Source organism: Haliaeetus albicilla, chromosome 25, assembly GCF_947461875.1.
Source record: "Haliaeetus albicilla chromosome 25, bHalAlb1.1, whole genome shotgun sequence".
Classification (NCBI taxonomy): Eukaryota; Metazoa; Chordata; class Aves; order Accipitriformes; family Accipitridae; genus Haliaeetus; species Haliaeetus albicilla.
Window position 1 is genome coordinate 16230839 of NC_091507.1, and position 14486 is coordinate 16245324.

General features: G+C 41.7%; 1 protein-coding gene across 2 annotated transcripts in view; it reads right to left on the reverse strand.

The window, feature by feature from the left end:
• Positions 1–14486, reverse strand: part of CRACDL (CRACD like) — a 44670-nt gene that overhangs the window by 20282 nt on the left and 9902 nt on the right. For both annotated transcript variants that reach the window (XM_069770045.1, XM_069770044.1), the window contains exons 2-6: positions 7924–8000; positions 6800–6965; positions 3764–3899; positions 3237–3401; positions 2526–2594 (exon numbers count right to left, since the gene is read on the reverse strand). In XM_069770045.1, coding sequence (XP_069626146.1) covers positions 2526–2594; positions 3237–3401; positions 3764–3899; positions 6800–6965; positions 7924–7972 — 585 coding nt within the window. In that variant the 5' untranslated portion in view covers positions 7973–8000. The remainder of the gene's footprint in view (positions 1–2525; positions 2595–3236; positions 3402–3763; positions 3900–6799; positions 6966–7923; positions 8001–14486) is intronic.

Sequence of the window (14486 nt, forward strand, 5' to 3'; positions counted from 1 at the left end):
CTTTCACGAAGCTGGAATCCAGCTTGCCTGTGCCCTTCACCAAGAACTACCCTAGTCCCAGGGCTGAGGCAAAAAGGAGATTGAAAAATTTATGAAAAATGACTCTAAAGAGGGTTCTTCCTTTCTCTCAGATTCAGTTTTTGCAAATAGGCAAAACAGTATTTCCAAACTATCTGTCATGGCATTAACATGACCTCTGACAACTCGTGACAGCACTCCCTTTGCAGGCTTGAAATTCCTGTTCATTTCATCAGAGGAGCTTTCCTCCTTTGTCATGCTTTCTTCTGCGGGCTTTCTTCTTCCTTCTTCTTTTCTTCTTCTTTCTCTGGAAATGGTATTTTACTGAGGGGGTTGGATGGCAGAAGGGGAGAGCAGGATAGTGTCGAGGGAGGATAAAAGCGCCAGTGTTTTCTGCAAGTAGAATTCTGCATTATGCACTGCAGCCAAAAGATACTCTGTAGTGTAGCGAGGTCCTGCTACAGCTTCCTCAATGGCCAGGGGAAATCTCCCACTGATTTTAGCAGAGGCTGGATCCACAGCTTCCAATCATGCATTCTATTTAAGAAAAAAAACTAGCTCAGCCATTCTGAATAATGGATGCTCTCATTAATTTTCCCTCCACAATATCTGCAGTCTAGTACTCAAACATGACTAATGTACAACAAACAATATGTGGCTGCATTATACATTAGTACCTAACAGTGAATACATTGACATTTCAGCTCCATGATAAGGACGTAGCACATGTTCTCTTTCAAGGCACGTCATTATTTGCCTGCCTTTCTTCTGGCTTCTGCTTTTCCTCGAGAACTTTGGATGTCTTCTCATTGGCAATGCTCAGCATTGGCCATTACACTGGAAAATCAAGAATCTGGTTTGTTACTTAAATTTCAGGAGCCTGAGTGAATGCCAGCTCTGAGCTGGCTGCAGAAGTTGCTTGTCCCACGAGGTCTGGCTCCGGGGCGAAGCCTGCGGAAGGAGGGGATGGCTGGCAGACCCCTTTCTCCAAATCTCATTGTGCACGTGGCTCAGTTGTCCTTCAGCTGGTCGTGCTGGGTGGCACAAGGTGGGGGGCCATGAGGAAGCCCCATCCCCAAAGCCCGGATGAGTCAGTTGTGATCCCTTCCTCCCTTCTTCGATCCAGGAAAGCTTCCAAGACGCAGCAAGGTGTCACTGCTGCCCAAAAACTCAGGGTTGCATTGTGCAAACTCTTCAGCCCTGCGAGCTGGTCTCCTCTGACTTCTAGAAGCAGGCCTAATCTCTCCGAAATGCCAGATAGTAGACACTGCGGTTTGGGAGTAAAGCTTCTTTCTGGCTTCTTTCTGAAACAGGACGGGGATGAAGAGAGCTCTAAGCTAAACGATGGGGCATGTGGAAAAAGCTGAGCAACCACATAGTCACCACTGTGTCTCAGGAGTCAGCGAGTGAGTCAGAGAGTGATGTTAATGGAACAACAGGGAGACATAAATCCTCCGTTAGCGAATATGCATCTGGACTGGACAAATTTACAGTGAGCCTACACCAGTTCCCAAGAAATACCTTCTTCACGTGTTCTGTTGTTTTTCTTTAAAAATAGCAAAATTTCACTGCATATAAGCAGTTTTTCAAACAGCTGCCTGTGGAATCTAATGAGTGTGGCCAGAAATCTTTGCTGAGCCCTGCTGCAGCTGGCCTTGAAATAAATTTTGCATAATTACCAAGAAATAGTCAGCTCAGGACTAGCTTCTCTACTTCCTTTCTGCAATTCCCCTCTACCCCTCCTCCTATTTCTAGAAAACACTTTTCCCTTTACCCCCTGTGTTGTTTCTACCATGACTCCAGCTGCGGACAACTAAAAGGGACTCTTCAGAGCCTTTCGAAACTGGCCTTTAATCAGCCAGAACGGCTGGCTGCTGATTGAAGCAAGCCATCTATTTGCCTGTACTCAAGTCCTGAAAACATCACTTCAGCAAAATTCACAGCCGAAATCTGACTGAAGGCTGAACCTCAGACTTCTAAGCAGCAATGTCAGCCACTATCATCAGGCAAACACTTTCTGCATCAGTGCAAGGTAACCTTGTACTTAAAGCAAGGGTCTAGGCAGATTTCAGAGGATCTAGATTTTGGTCACAGCTCCTCAACAAGCTTCCTCCCTTATTCTATGCATGTAACACAAGCAGCCTTTACTGCAATTTCCCATCTTTAGAAAAGGGGATACTGTTTCAATGTCTAAATCTGGTTGGTTGTGCTTGCAGATTAAATCATGTCTGTGAAGCCTGCTAAAGGATATGAGCTATTCTAGAGGGCTTAATTATTATCAATGGGCGATTACTTGGCATCAGAATTATGTTGATAAATAATCATAACTTTTATGTTAGACGGACAGGCATTAAAAAAGCACAGCAAATAGACAGGCATGCAATTACATACATACAAAGTTGTTTTCTGCAGCAGACAGGCAACAAAATAATATTTATGTCTTACATTTCTTTAAAAAGCTACTATGCATAATTTGCTTGGCCCTTAATACATTTGGCAGAAGTTACCTGTTCTTCTTCTTCACTGCCTGTTCCAGCTAAACTCAAAGAGCTAAGGTGCTTGTGAGAGTCAGAGAACTGCGGGATGGAATGAGGAAGAGATTCAGTAAAAGATGACAAACAAGGTAGATACACTCGCAGAAACCATCTACACAAAGTGCACACAGATACTGACAATGTAAGTTGTTTTTCTCTATAGTCTTAAGGATTAGCAAGGACACTGCAAACATAAAGTGTAAGACATGCAGATAAAGAATGAAATAATGTATAACAAAACTATCATTTAAAATGAAAAAACAATTTCAAATTCTTTTATGTTTCTTTTTCCGATGACAGCCTCGAAAAACATTAAAGAAGACAGCTCTCTTATCAGCACATTCAAGGGGGAATACAGATTTTTCAGCCTTTTTTTTTCATGCCTGGCAGCTCTCTGTAGTCCCTAAAAAACCCCCAGCATCCCCATGAATGCATACAAACACATCCTCTCCTTCCTAATTCTGCATTTTCTGGCATGATATTTATATTTTAACAGGAACAGAGATTCTAAGTAGCTGTTTACACAGAGAGAAAGCATTTTCCCATTTCAGGTAAGGTATTTCTGAATTGTTCAGAGATAAAGTAGTGATACCTTTAGCAAACCAACTAAATTTATTCTGCCTTCCACACACAGGTAAAACAAGTCATTAAACACTGATTTTTGTCAACACTAGAACTACTCACTCTTGTTGTTGTGCCTGAATTTAGGTTTTCATGGAGCAAAGACATTTCTGGAGGGCTCCTGGGTAATCCATCATCTTCAGAACTGGTCCCAGCATCCTCTGTTCGCTTTGCATGAAGTCCAAATAGAGGCGGAGGTCCCAATTTCATGGTAGGCTGGAGTTTCAGCTTCAGTGTGGCACAAAATACATTAGCATGAGATAGTGATGGAGGTTTCCCCAGTACATTTTTTAGCTAAGGTCAATGAGGTACCTTTATTTTAACTTCACAATTGAATGATCCAGGGCACAGGACATCTCACTTTAGATGTTCTCTTAGGGAGCCAAACAACCTATCCATTTTTCAACTACCATTTAAATAGAACCAAGATATGATACTGCGCTTTAATTAAAAAATGCGACATTTAATGTAAGCTGCAGACAGATATTACTTATTAATCAAATGTTCAACCACAAATATTATCCCACAAAATCAAGCCTGGAAAGATGTTCCACCTCCTGCATTTGAAAAAATTATGTTGTGTACATTACCTGTAAAGCTCTAATCCGATCAGAAACGTTTTCTTGAGAAAACACTCTTACTGGCCTTGCAGGCTCTTGCCCAGTCTCAGGGATGAAAATGCTATCATGTGATAAAGCTCTGCTTCCCATAATGCCTTTATGTGTCCTAGAATAATATAACAAATGAGTGAAAACATACAAGTTTTTTTGCCAGTCCTCTTACTCTTAACTCAGGTGGTCTGTTGAACATGGAGTGGGGGATAGGTGTGTGCAGCATACATCACACACGAGATTCCAGACTTCTCCATGAATACAATACAGTCATTCAGGCTAATCTAGGTAACACCTTTAAAAACCAAACAAAAAATTGCAAATGCTGTTATCTGTCACTGTAACAAACTGAATCAAGATTAAAGACAGTTTTACCCCAGCAATTGAGTTATATCTTATGGCAAAGCTACTGCCCCTTGGTTGGAAGCCAGCAGCTGGGTTGTGTGACAGTGCCACAGGCAAGCCCAGGTGCAAAATGAAGGGAGTTCACATAAATGAGCCTGTACCTGAGATGGACTAACTTCTTGCTAATGTAAGAATGTGTCTTGCAAATGACTGACCATTACCATAGGAAGAATAAGTACCTTTTACTATTTAAGTGCGGTACAGCATTTAATGTGTCTCTGCCATACAGGTCATTAACAAAAATATTTCAGTCAATATAATTCTCACATAGAATAATTTACATAAATCCTTACAAGGTCCTGTGCTCTTTATCAAGATCCCTGGGATTTTCTCTTACAAGCCTGGGGGAAACAGTTTTTTATGGACATTCTTTGTGGGCTAGTGAGAGGAAGCGGAAGATGCTTTGTGGGGTAGCTTCTCTCATATTCTGTCTCCTACTTTTGATGCATGCGGTATGTAACTTCTTTTGCAGATTTACATGTGGGGCATGAACACCTTGTTTCCCCATGGGAACGGTACAGGAGACCCACGGACAGACAGCTAGCTGCTGGGATGTCTCTTGTGCTCATTTTCCTCAGCTTAGCTCATAGCCTAACTGAGCAGGGATCAGAAATGTGTGCATGTGGCATTTCTTCTAGGACTCCCTTCTTTTAAGTTTTTTAAATAAGACAGCTATGAAATGGCAAACCAGGGTACAGAATACAGAACTGTTTGGGTTCATGTCACTATGAAGTTAATTGAGCAGACATTTTAGAGAAAAAAAAAAAAGAGTACTGTGTATTTTTGGATCTTGGATACTGTTATAGGGACATTCAGGAACATAGAAAAAGCATGGCAGAAAATAACATTTTCTGTGTAATGGCTGCTATAAATATGTTTGATAAAACAATAGCAGGAAAAAGCTGATCTCTCTTCCTGCTGCAGAAGGAAGGAAAGCCTGCTGCTTCTGCTTAATGCATTAGAGACATTAGAAGAACAATTTATCCAAGTGAAAATGTGATCTCTCCAATGCATCCAAGGTCAGACAGATCTATAGCAATTTGCAAAGTAAGTGCCAGTTAAGGCTGCAATGGCTGCTCAACGCACCAACATTTTACAAAGACTGCAAGAGCAGCCAGATAAGCAGTGTTGTTGCATGCGCACATTTATCCCAGCATGCTACTTTTGCTTTCTCTTTCTAGCAGATGCATACCTCCCGGATGCGTAGTGGAGGTACCCTAGATGTCTCCTCAGATTACGAGTGCTCGAATTAATTTTCCTTCCTTTCAAGGAATTTCCTGGTCTTTGTCTGTCTGAACAAATAGTAAGAAACAGTAATGTAACAACCCTGCGAGTAACAGCACAGGAACATGGCCAAAACAGCCAAAGACCCGTACCCACTTGGACACGACCTCGTTGAGTCATGCACAAGGGAAAGAAAATCTGACCATCTATGTCTTAAAAATGTGCTGTTGAACAACAATGCCAGAGCCCCCTGTTAGACCTGGTGCTGCCAGGAACTCCTGGGGCTTCAAGCTGGACTAATGTTACTGCTGCCAATGCCACAAAAGAAAAAAAAAAAGTTAATAATTTTTTTTGGTTGTTTGGCGCTGCCTGGTGGCCGCGTTGCATAATGTCCTTTTACATGGCCGGGATGGTTTGCCTTTCCCGGCCCTGGGCACAGCAGCATCTATTGCTTGAGGACCAGGAGGCTTGTTCTGAGGCACAACATCCACCAATGCAAGGACTCGCTTTTTAGGCAGCCAAGGGGCTCTTCAGTCCATTTCTCCATCCAGGAACACATCTGAACTTCAGACCGGGTTTCTCATCGTTACCTTTCAGTAGTGGGTAACATTTTTGGCAATGTCTGAACAAAGAGGATTTTCACAGGCAGACAGATACACAGGCTGGGATTCAGCTGGTCTAACTTCAGATGTTAAACCACAGGTATCTACATCGGAGCTGGTCACCTCAGGCTCCTGTTTACATTCAGTGGGGAGAAATAGGCACTTCTAGAGCCTGGTTCACTTGAACTTCAGACATCTACACAAGAATGACACAAGCTTTCTTAGTAATGTTGACTTCTCTCTGCTGATTATAATAGGCAGCTGGTGACTAACTCAAATGCAGACATTTGTCCTTTGGTCAGATGAATCCCATGTGTACAGGGGAAATAAAGGCTTCACAGCCTCTGGTTCCTGCTGATTTCAGTTGTAGTCATCCCCTCATCCCTTCCTTGCTTTCAAAACCTGGCGTAAATGGTTGTGCATCTAAATTTCTTTAACAGTCCTTAGGAGTTACATTTTAGGGGCATAAGACAATCCTGGTAAGATATAAGCTGAGTACCTAATTCATTTTTGAAGATGGGAATTACATTCTTTTGAAATGATAACCGAAGGCTTATTTATGATTAAATGAAAGCTTTTTTAGTTATTATTTCTTGCTGCACCCCATCCAATTCCCTTGTGATTTGTCTTGCATCAGCCATTTTAATTTTTCTTTCCTGAAAAAGGCAACTGTTTGAGAATGAAGCATTCTGAACAAGCGGAGGAGGCAATTTTGGGGTGTCTTTAGTCAACAAACATTGTAGCAGTTCTGTATTTGTTTACCAGCCAGAGTCCAAAGACTTACTCAAGTTCATCTTCAGAATCATAATTAATGTGCATGTCATGAGAGGCCGTGACATCACTTGTTGACTGGAATAACTTCAGACTGCTGCTCCCAGAAGACGACGTCTCTTTCCTTTTCTTTTTACCAAAAAACTTTTTGAAAGATTTGAACTTTGATTTTTTCTTTCCTAAGTGAAGAAACATAAAGAAGATGCAACCAGCAGCATGTGCGAGTTTTTTTGAACAGTAATAATTCCTTTATAATTTCTGCATAAGTGGATTTTTTTCCTGGAAAATGCAACACAGTCCAGTCTTGCATTAATGTCTTTCAAGACTATACTAATAGCATGAAATTACTATTATCTTGGAGAATGGATTGCAATGTTTATGACACATAAGAAATAACCTATGGCATAGAATCTTTCCTAATAGAGTTTCTACTTGCCTCTTGAGATAATTAGACTGTGAAGAAAAACTTTGGTATTAACAGCCTGGGATACAGAGAAGAAATTACAACTTGGAAACCCACTGCCTTTGTTCAGCAAGCTAAATAGTGATGATAAGGACAATGTTACCAAAACCAATTTAAATGTAGAAAAGGCTTACATAGGTGGAATGTGCAGTGTTGGGAGGCTAATGCTTTTAAAATGTCAGTTCTATAATACATCCCAGAATATTCTGAATGCTAATTACAAGACTCAGTGGATCACAAAGTATTACACTAGAAATCAAGCAATAATCTTTGAAAAGCAATGCTAGTCTGCTCAGTGAGAAAAGACCTGAATTAGGATCAGCTGCAAGCTCTGAAGGAAACTACTTAAAATGAAATCAGTGTTTTGCACAAGACATCCAAAAAACTTGTGCCTGTCCCATATAAATTGTTGTGACAGCACTGCGAGGCATCCCTGTCAGCATTTCACTTATTGTTGGATCTTGTTGGGTAAAAAAGTTAACTTGGTCACAAGATGCTACAAAAAATCTTATTTCAAGCCTCTGAAAATGTCAAAAATATAACAGCTCTTGGAGACAGGAGGAGAGAAAGGGAGAATGCGTTCTCTAAACAGATTCACTCCTATGATAGAGCTAAGGCACTGAGGCTCAAGAAGTCACACACTTTTCATTCACTGGGGAAGGAAGCAATTCTACCTGAATTGTCCTCTCCATCTCCTTCAGTCTCTCGCATCTTAGGCTCCATTATCCTTGAGGAACTCAGATGACAGTCACTAAAGGAGGTAGAAAAAGTGTCGGTCATATCAACAAAATAACAATACATCCCTATATATGTGTATACATACATACAGGCAAGTTACTAAAATATAAAAATATAAAATAATACATTATGTGTATGCTTTTATTTATAAATACATAGACAATATATGTCTAAATATATGTATTGTATCTATATATAAATATACATAAAACATAAAAATATCCCATAGGATGAAGCTTATTAGGCTAAGGTATAATAGATTCCATAGAATATTTCCACTTTCATAAGATAATAGTACATCATGGTTTAGTTAACCAACTAGCCTCTCCCGACTGAAAATTATGTTTGATGAGATTCTCAAATACTTCTGAAAGCATGTATCAGAGGAGGTGGGCTTCTTTGACTCTCACTCTCTGTGCCTATTCAGGACCACAGACAAAATGTCTTTGTGATAATTACAGCATTTGGGTAACACGTACAAGTAACGTTAGTAAAGAACTGCACATATTTTTCCTTTATTTATATCCAATTTGAAGCATTCTACAGATTCTAGTTTTTCTTCTTTTTTAAGCAACTTGTGAAAAGGTAACAACTCTTTTTATTCCTTTGTTCATACCGACAATAGAAAAATACAAGTAAAAATAGAACAACTGATTTTCTTCTTTTCTTCTCTCTTCTTTGCTTTTTGAAAGCAAAATATCACTTTGCTTATTAAGGTTCCTAAATTAAAAAATATTTCCAAAATTGTACATGTCCCAGGCCTGAGGACAGAATATCTGTAATTTAAAATGCATTTCCAGAGCAGTAGTTTGTTTGTGCTCTCTTTTCTTCATCTGGAGAGCCATAATTTCATGGTCAAGGCAGAATAAAGACATGGATGCCATTGACTGGACGGTGAGTTAAATGCTGCAGAGTAACTCTTGGGGCTCTAATGGTGACAGATGCTCACGCTACAACCTGGATGGGAGGGTGAGTACCCTGTGGCTATTTTGATCTCCTAAAGTATCAGGAGACTTAAGTAATGAGGCTCGTAAATTCAAAGAGTTAGCGAAATAGAAATGAAACATTTATTACTCAAGTCTAAAACACAATGCATCACCTGAACCATCAGCAAGCACTTGAGCCGCGCCGTGACGAACGGCTGCAGGACAGCTGCAGCAAAGGCACCTCTGCTGCCCAGAGGCTCTGGCGCTCCCCCGTCAGCTGGACCCACATTCTGGTTGTAAAACAGCCCCTGCCACCACCCATTGGGAAATCAAATCAGAGTTAAACACAAACATGGGGGTGAGCAACTTTTGGTCAAGAGCATCTGCCTTACGTAGGGAGAATTAGTTAAGGAACTGGCCCTAGAAAAGAACAGATGTGGACAATACGTATATTTTTAAAGTAAATGCCCCTGGGAGGTGACAGGTAAATATGTATCTGGGGCTGTGGCATATCTAGTCAATTATTAATCAGGCTTGGGGTGTCTCAGATTCATGCTGTCACATTGCAACAGCAATGGCAGGAGTGCAAATCAATACCTTTAAAACCTCAGCTGCTATATGCATGCCCTGTAGCATCTATAAGCTACACACATCCAGAGGTGGGATCCTGCAGCCTCTATATAAATTGTGGATGCTGTAACTCAGATCCCAGCTGTGGTCCACTGGCACAGCTCTGCTGCATCCAGCTGCACTCAGGTGAGGGTGTATTTTTTTATCCAAATGTTTATATGCCATACTTCATTAGTGCTGAATAGCAAAGCCATGGGGATAAATGCCTACATAATGGAAGTGTTTGAAACATGCAAGTATAAACACATTCCCTCTGGCAAAATTCAAGCAGATAATATATTATATTTCTGACAAACCAGAAATGTGTTTTTGTCCCATCCCAAACCTTAGCAGCAAATTTCCTAGAGAATAAAAACAATTTTTAAAAAGTTAGCTCCATCATAATGTCAGAAAATGTTTGTGTGACTGATTTGTGACATTTGAGGTCACAAAGAGTGTTTCCACTGGGTGCACCAAACATTTGGGGACAGCAATACATGACCAGCGGTGCGGCATACATCTCCTCACTTAGGGGAGACAGAAGGACACTGAACCCTGAAGAGCTCTTTCCTTGCCAGCTGCGCATCTTGAAGCAAGGTCCTCGCTCCCCTTCTGACCTCACGCAGCCGTTCTTCAGGTCTGCCATGGTTTTGCTGTTTTCTAAGGTTATTTTAAAAACTAGCGTGTCTTTCCAAAAAGTGCCCAAGACCTGGGGAAGGCAGCCTGCCACTGCTGTGCTTTTGGGGATGTCTCTTGCAAGCGTACAGCATGGGACACAGGGCTGGAGTGCCGGCTTGTGAGAAGGAGACAGGTCCTTGGCCGGTGTTCCGCAATTTGGTATACTACTTACACAGAACTTGTTTAGCATAACTTGCTTAGCATTAGTAGCTAAATTTGCTGAAGCCTTAGGCCACAAGCTGTGATCCTTCACCTACGTATGTTGAACTTCTACCTAGTCAAGTAAAAGAAAGGCCCAGAGCCAGTTCAAGCCAAAGATAATGAAGCTACATTAACAGAAGCTGCAACCTTAGTGATAAGAAAAGAAACAGCCCACCTAGAGACAATGAAAGGACCCAAGGAAGAACAGGGAGACCCCAGACCCTAATATTACTACTGGTCCGACCTGTTGCATGAGGAGTGGGGAATTTAGATTGTAAGGGTATAATTGCCTAGGGATTTCTTTGTTGAAGGTCCCTCTTTGGAGGAACTCAGCTCGAGCTGTAGCGCTATTACTAAAAAGTACTTTTATGGAGGAATCTATCTTTCGGCTTATCAATTCAGTGGAAACCTAGAGTCGAACCCTGTTACAGTGGCTGGCATGTGTAATTTCCATAACACCAGGTCCCACCACCGCTGCCGGGGTTGTCCCTGGCCAGCTCCCCAGTGTCTCCTGGGGGAAGAGCTGGCTGCTTGGCTGTGGGAGAGCTGCTGAAGACATCCAGGCAGTGTGCAGGGAGGAAAGTCATCCAGGTAAGACGACTTTGGAGGGAAGCAGAAAACTACCTCGGGTGTGGGTCGGAGGCCCCCAGGGTGGAGGAGACACCAGGCACAACTACCAGCGGCCTCTGCCTCCTGAGCAGGAGCCCAGACTCTGATGTCCTCAGCAGCGACATGGTTATTTTAAATTATGCTAAATAAATCCTAGAAATTTGGGCCAGATGGGCAATACTGGTTTTGCAGTGGGGGGCCTGTAAGGCTTTTATAAAAACTGCATCTCAACTTGGCGTGCAATTACAAGGATTGGGGAACTGTGTGGACCTTTCACTGCCCAGAGCTTGCGAGTCGACATACCTCAGGTTTTCAGTTCAAAAGGCAAGTTTCCAGCCCAAAACCAGGGTTTGATGTGACTCTCCCAGGCCCAGGCCAGCTGACACGCAGGAGGAGGCGGCGGCGGTGACAGCTCTCGCCACAGTCACTGTGTTGTGCAAATGCACACTGTGATGAAGACCTCAGGGCACGGCCGCCCACCCAGTGCCAAGGGTGCAGGAGTTTTATGGTTTTTATTACCAAGGGGAGATTTGTTTGCGTCACGGGACATATGGGCACCCGCTTCCTTAATCTGAGGATAGCGGGGGGGGGCGGTGTCAGCAGGCGGCGGAGGGGACTGGAAGGAGTTGCAAAATACTTGGTAGGCAGTGCGCTGGTGGCAAGGTTTTCAGAAATGCGCTCAAAAATCAACAGATCAGTTTTTAGCAAACCTTGATTTTAAGTAAATAGTGAAGCTGAGACTTAGCCACTTGCTTGAGTGTTTTGCCGAGAGACAGTTCCCACTGGAGCAATATCCCAACACAGTGCAAAGAGATACTGGCCCCTGCTGAGCATCCTATGGCTGCCAGAGATCCCTCTGCACTGCTCTGCGAGCAGGGTGCTGCCCAGCTTAGCATCTCACCAAACCTAGCTGTAGGCAATCGCATTCATTTCTATCTTAAAATTTATGATGACATTTTTATTGACATGGGGGAAAGTTGTTGTTCCTTTTAAATGCTTCCTTTGCTGAACACTGTTAGGGAACTATTGGTTTTCACCTGCTCACCACCCACCATGAGATAACCCTATTTTCTTTCCCAAATATAAAAACTTGGAGAACTTTTCTATCTATATCTCCCTTTTTTTCCTTTGGCATAATCTATTTTAACAATATCTTTAGGCAGGTTTTCAATCTTTCAAGCTTTTTCCCCAGCGTCTGTAACAAACCCTCTGGTATTAATACATTCATCATAGGAAAGATTTGATTAAAACATGATACTTAAGAGGAGAAACAAAAAAAACAGAGGCCAAAGTTTACCCTTGGTATGACTATAACTGCTTGTCACTTCCTTGCCGTAAACAGAGATTTGATTGTTTGCTCTGGAGCTAAATTTTATCTTTCTCAAAGCTTTGCTTAAAATCTATGACGGCCTACAAGTTTAATAGCTGTGCAATGAAACACTGACAAAATCCAGCAGCTTTGAATCAGCACCCACTGGCATGGGTGGTACTCAGTGTGCACTTAGGCTTGGATCTGAAGGCTCGGTTGCGGAGCAGGGCTGCTGAGCTTTCTCATCTCCAGTTTCCCCAAGGATTTACTGAGGTCCATCACTATATTAAATAATCCTGTGATCTGAAGATTCAGCAGGATTCACATCCTAGAGGAGCAGCCTGCATCACTTCTTCTCCCTTGTTAGCAAGGGCAAGATTTACCACACTGCTGGCAGTTGTACTCTTTTCCTCTTCTTTTTTTTTTTCCTTTGCATTTTATGTGTGGTTCTTTTCACAGCGGAATAGTAGAGATACCTGTTTTATCAGTTTATTATAAGATTTTATAAGCCCAAAATGTCTGATGATAAATTGCTAAATATTACCTGAGCTTATAACAGTATTTTTTCTATATTGGACTTTTCCCAGCAGAGACTTTTTCCACTTCTTCCTTCCCATGCCCTTTCTAGATGAGCTAAGATACAAGAAATACAGCTGAGACTACATGAATGCAGAGAATAGAGAGGGAATATGGCAACACAACAGATGTTTATTTCCTTTCCTATTCCTCACAAATGTCAGTACATTCAAAAGTGTATATCCACAAAATGACAGCTGAACTGAATGACAGCAATTTACACCTTCTATTCTTGTGCTGTATAGGAATATTCTACTTCTAGTTCAAGAATTAAAGTTATTTTAAAAAAATCTGAATTTAGGGTAATTATTTCACATGAGAGGAAGACCTGCCCTTTTCTCTCTCCAATATCATGATATGCACTAAAATTCCTACTGGTATTACACAGCCTTGTGGATTTGTGAAAGAAAATGCAGGAATTCTGGGGATATAAACAAAACCCAAATACTCAGAAAGACTCCTCTGGCTGAGGTAGTAACTGAACTGAAAACATCCTAAATACCACGGGTGAAGACTGAGGCAGCTTTTCCTCACCCACCCCTTCTTGAGGGCTCAGATCTGAAATGGAGGCACCTATACAGGATCTGTACATATTCTAGCTGCGTCCCCATCCTTTTTGAATTATTAAAAAGAATTTACCCAGAGAAGACACATTTTCTGAGAAAACTGCACTGTTTTTCTCTACCAAATCTATATAAAATATCAAAGACAAACTTCATGCCAAACCAAGAAGAAAACCACCCTGTCACTTTTTATATACAGGTTTCCCTTTTGTTTTCAAAGCTGGGCAGATGATCATCTCCTTCCATTTTGCTCAAGTGGTTTGAATCAGTAAATTAAAAGTATTACTTTGCAAAGTCTCTGACTTCATGTGTTCTCTCCTTATTTTAATAATTTAGTTCAGATGTTGTCAGCACCTACTTGTTTATGCTGACTGATGTCCATGGGGACATCATCTTCAAAATGTGATATTTTCACAAATGGTTTGCTGTCTAAAACATGACAGTTCATTATCCATCTTCATTAGTCTCACACTGAACCTGGTACACCTACCCCATCTTTTCTTATCTGCATTACTGGTTAATAAAAGGTTTTGTTTCTTTGCTTGTGGCTGACATTTTCTCCAGCTACTGCTACCCTTGTAGCATGCTCTCGTGTTATTAGAAAATCTGTATATTGCACAATCACAATGATGTGGTGAGAGAGCCTGTGTGCCAGTCCTCATGCTCAGAGCAAGGCTGGCTGCGAGTAGCTTTGCTACCAGCATCCTCTCCCTGGCTATGAGGGTCCTAGGCTGGCATCCAGGTGGGAGCACCCAGCCTGAACACAAGTCAGTGCCCTCCTCTTTAGAACTCTGCCTTTTAGGGATCCTCCCTTTCTCTTCCCAGTCACTGTCAAAATGAATAGAGCTAGCTGTGGGTGATTTGCCCTTTGTCTCAGAAAAGACTAACAAAAGTTAGTTGCACCAACACATAATCTCTTCCAATGCTGCTCCTTCTTCCAGAGTTTGCTATTCCTCCAGAGTTTGCTATTCCAATGTTGGAGGTGGAAGAATAGCAAGGTGTGGCACAGGGACCAGCTATGTATAACT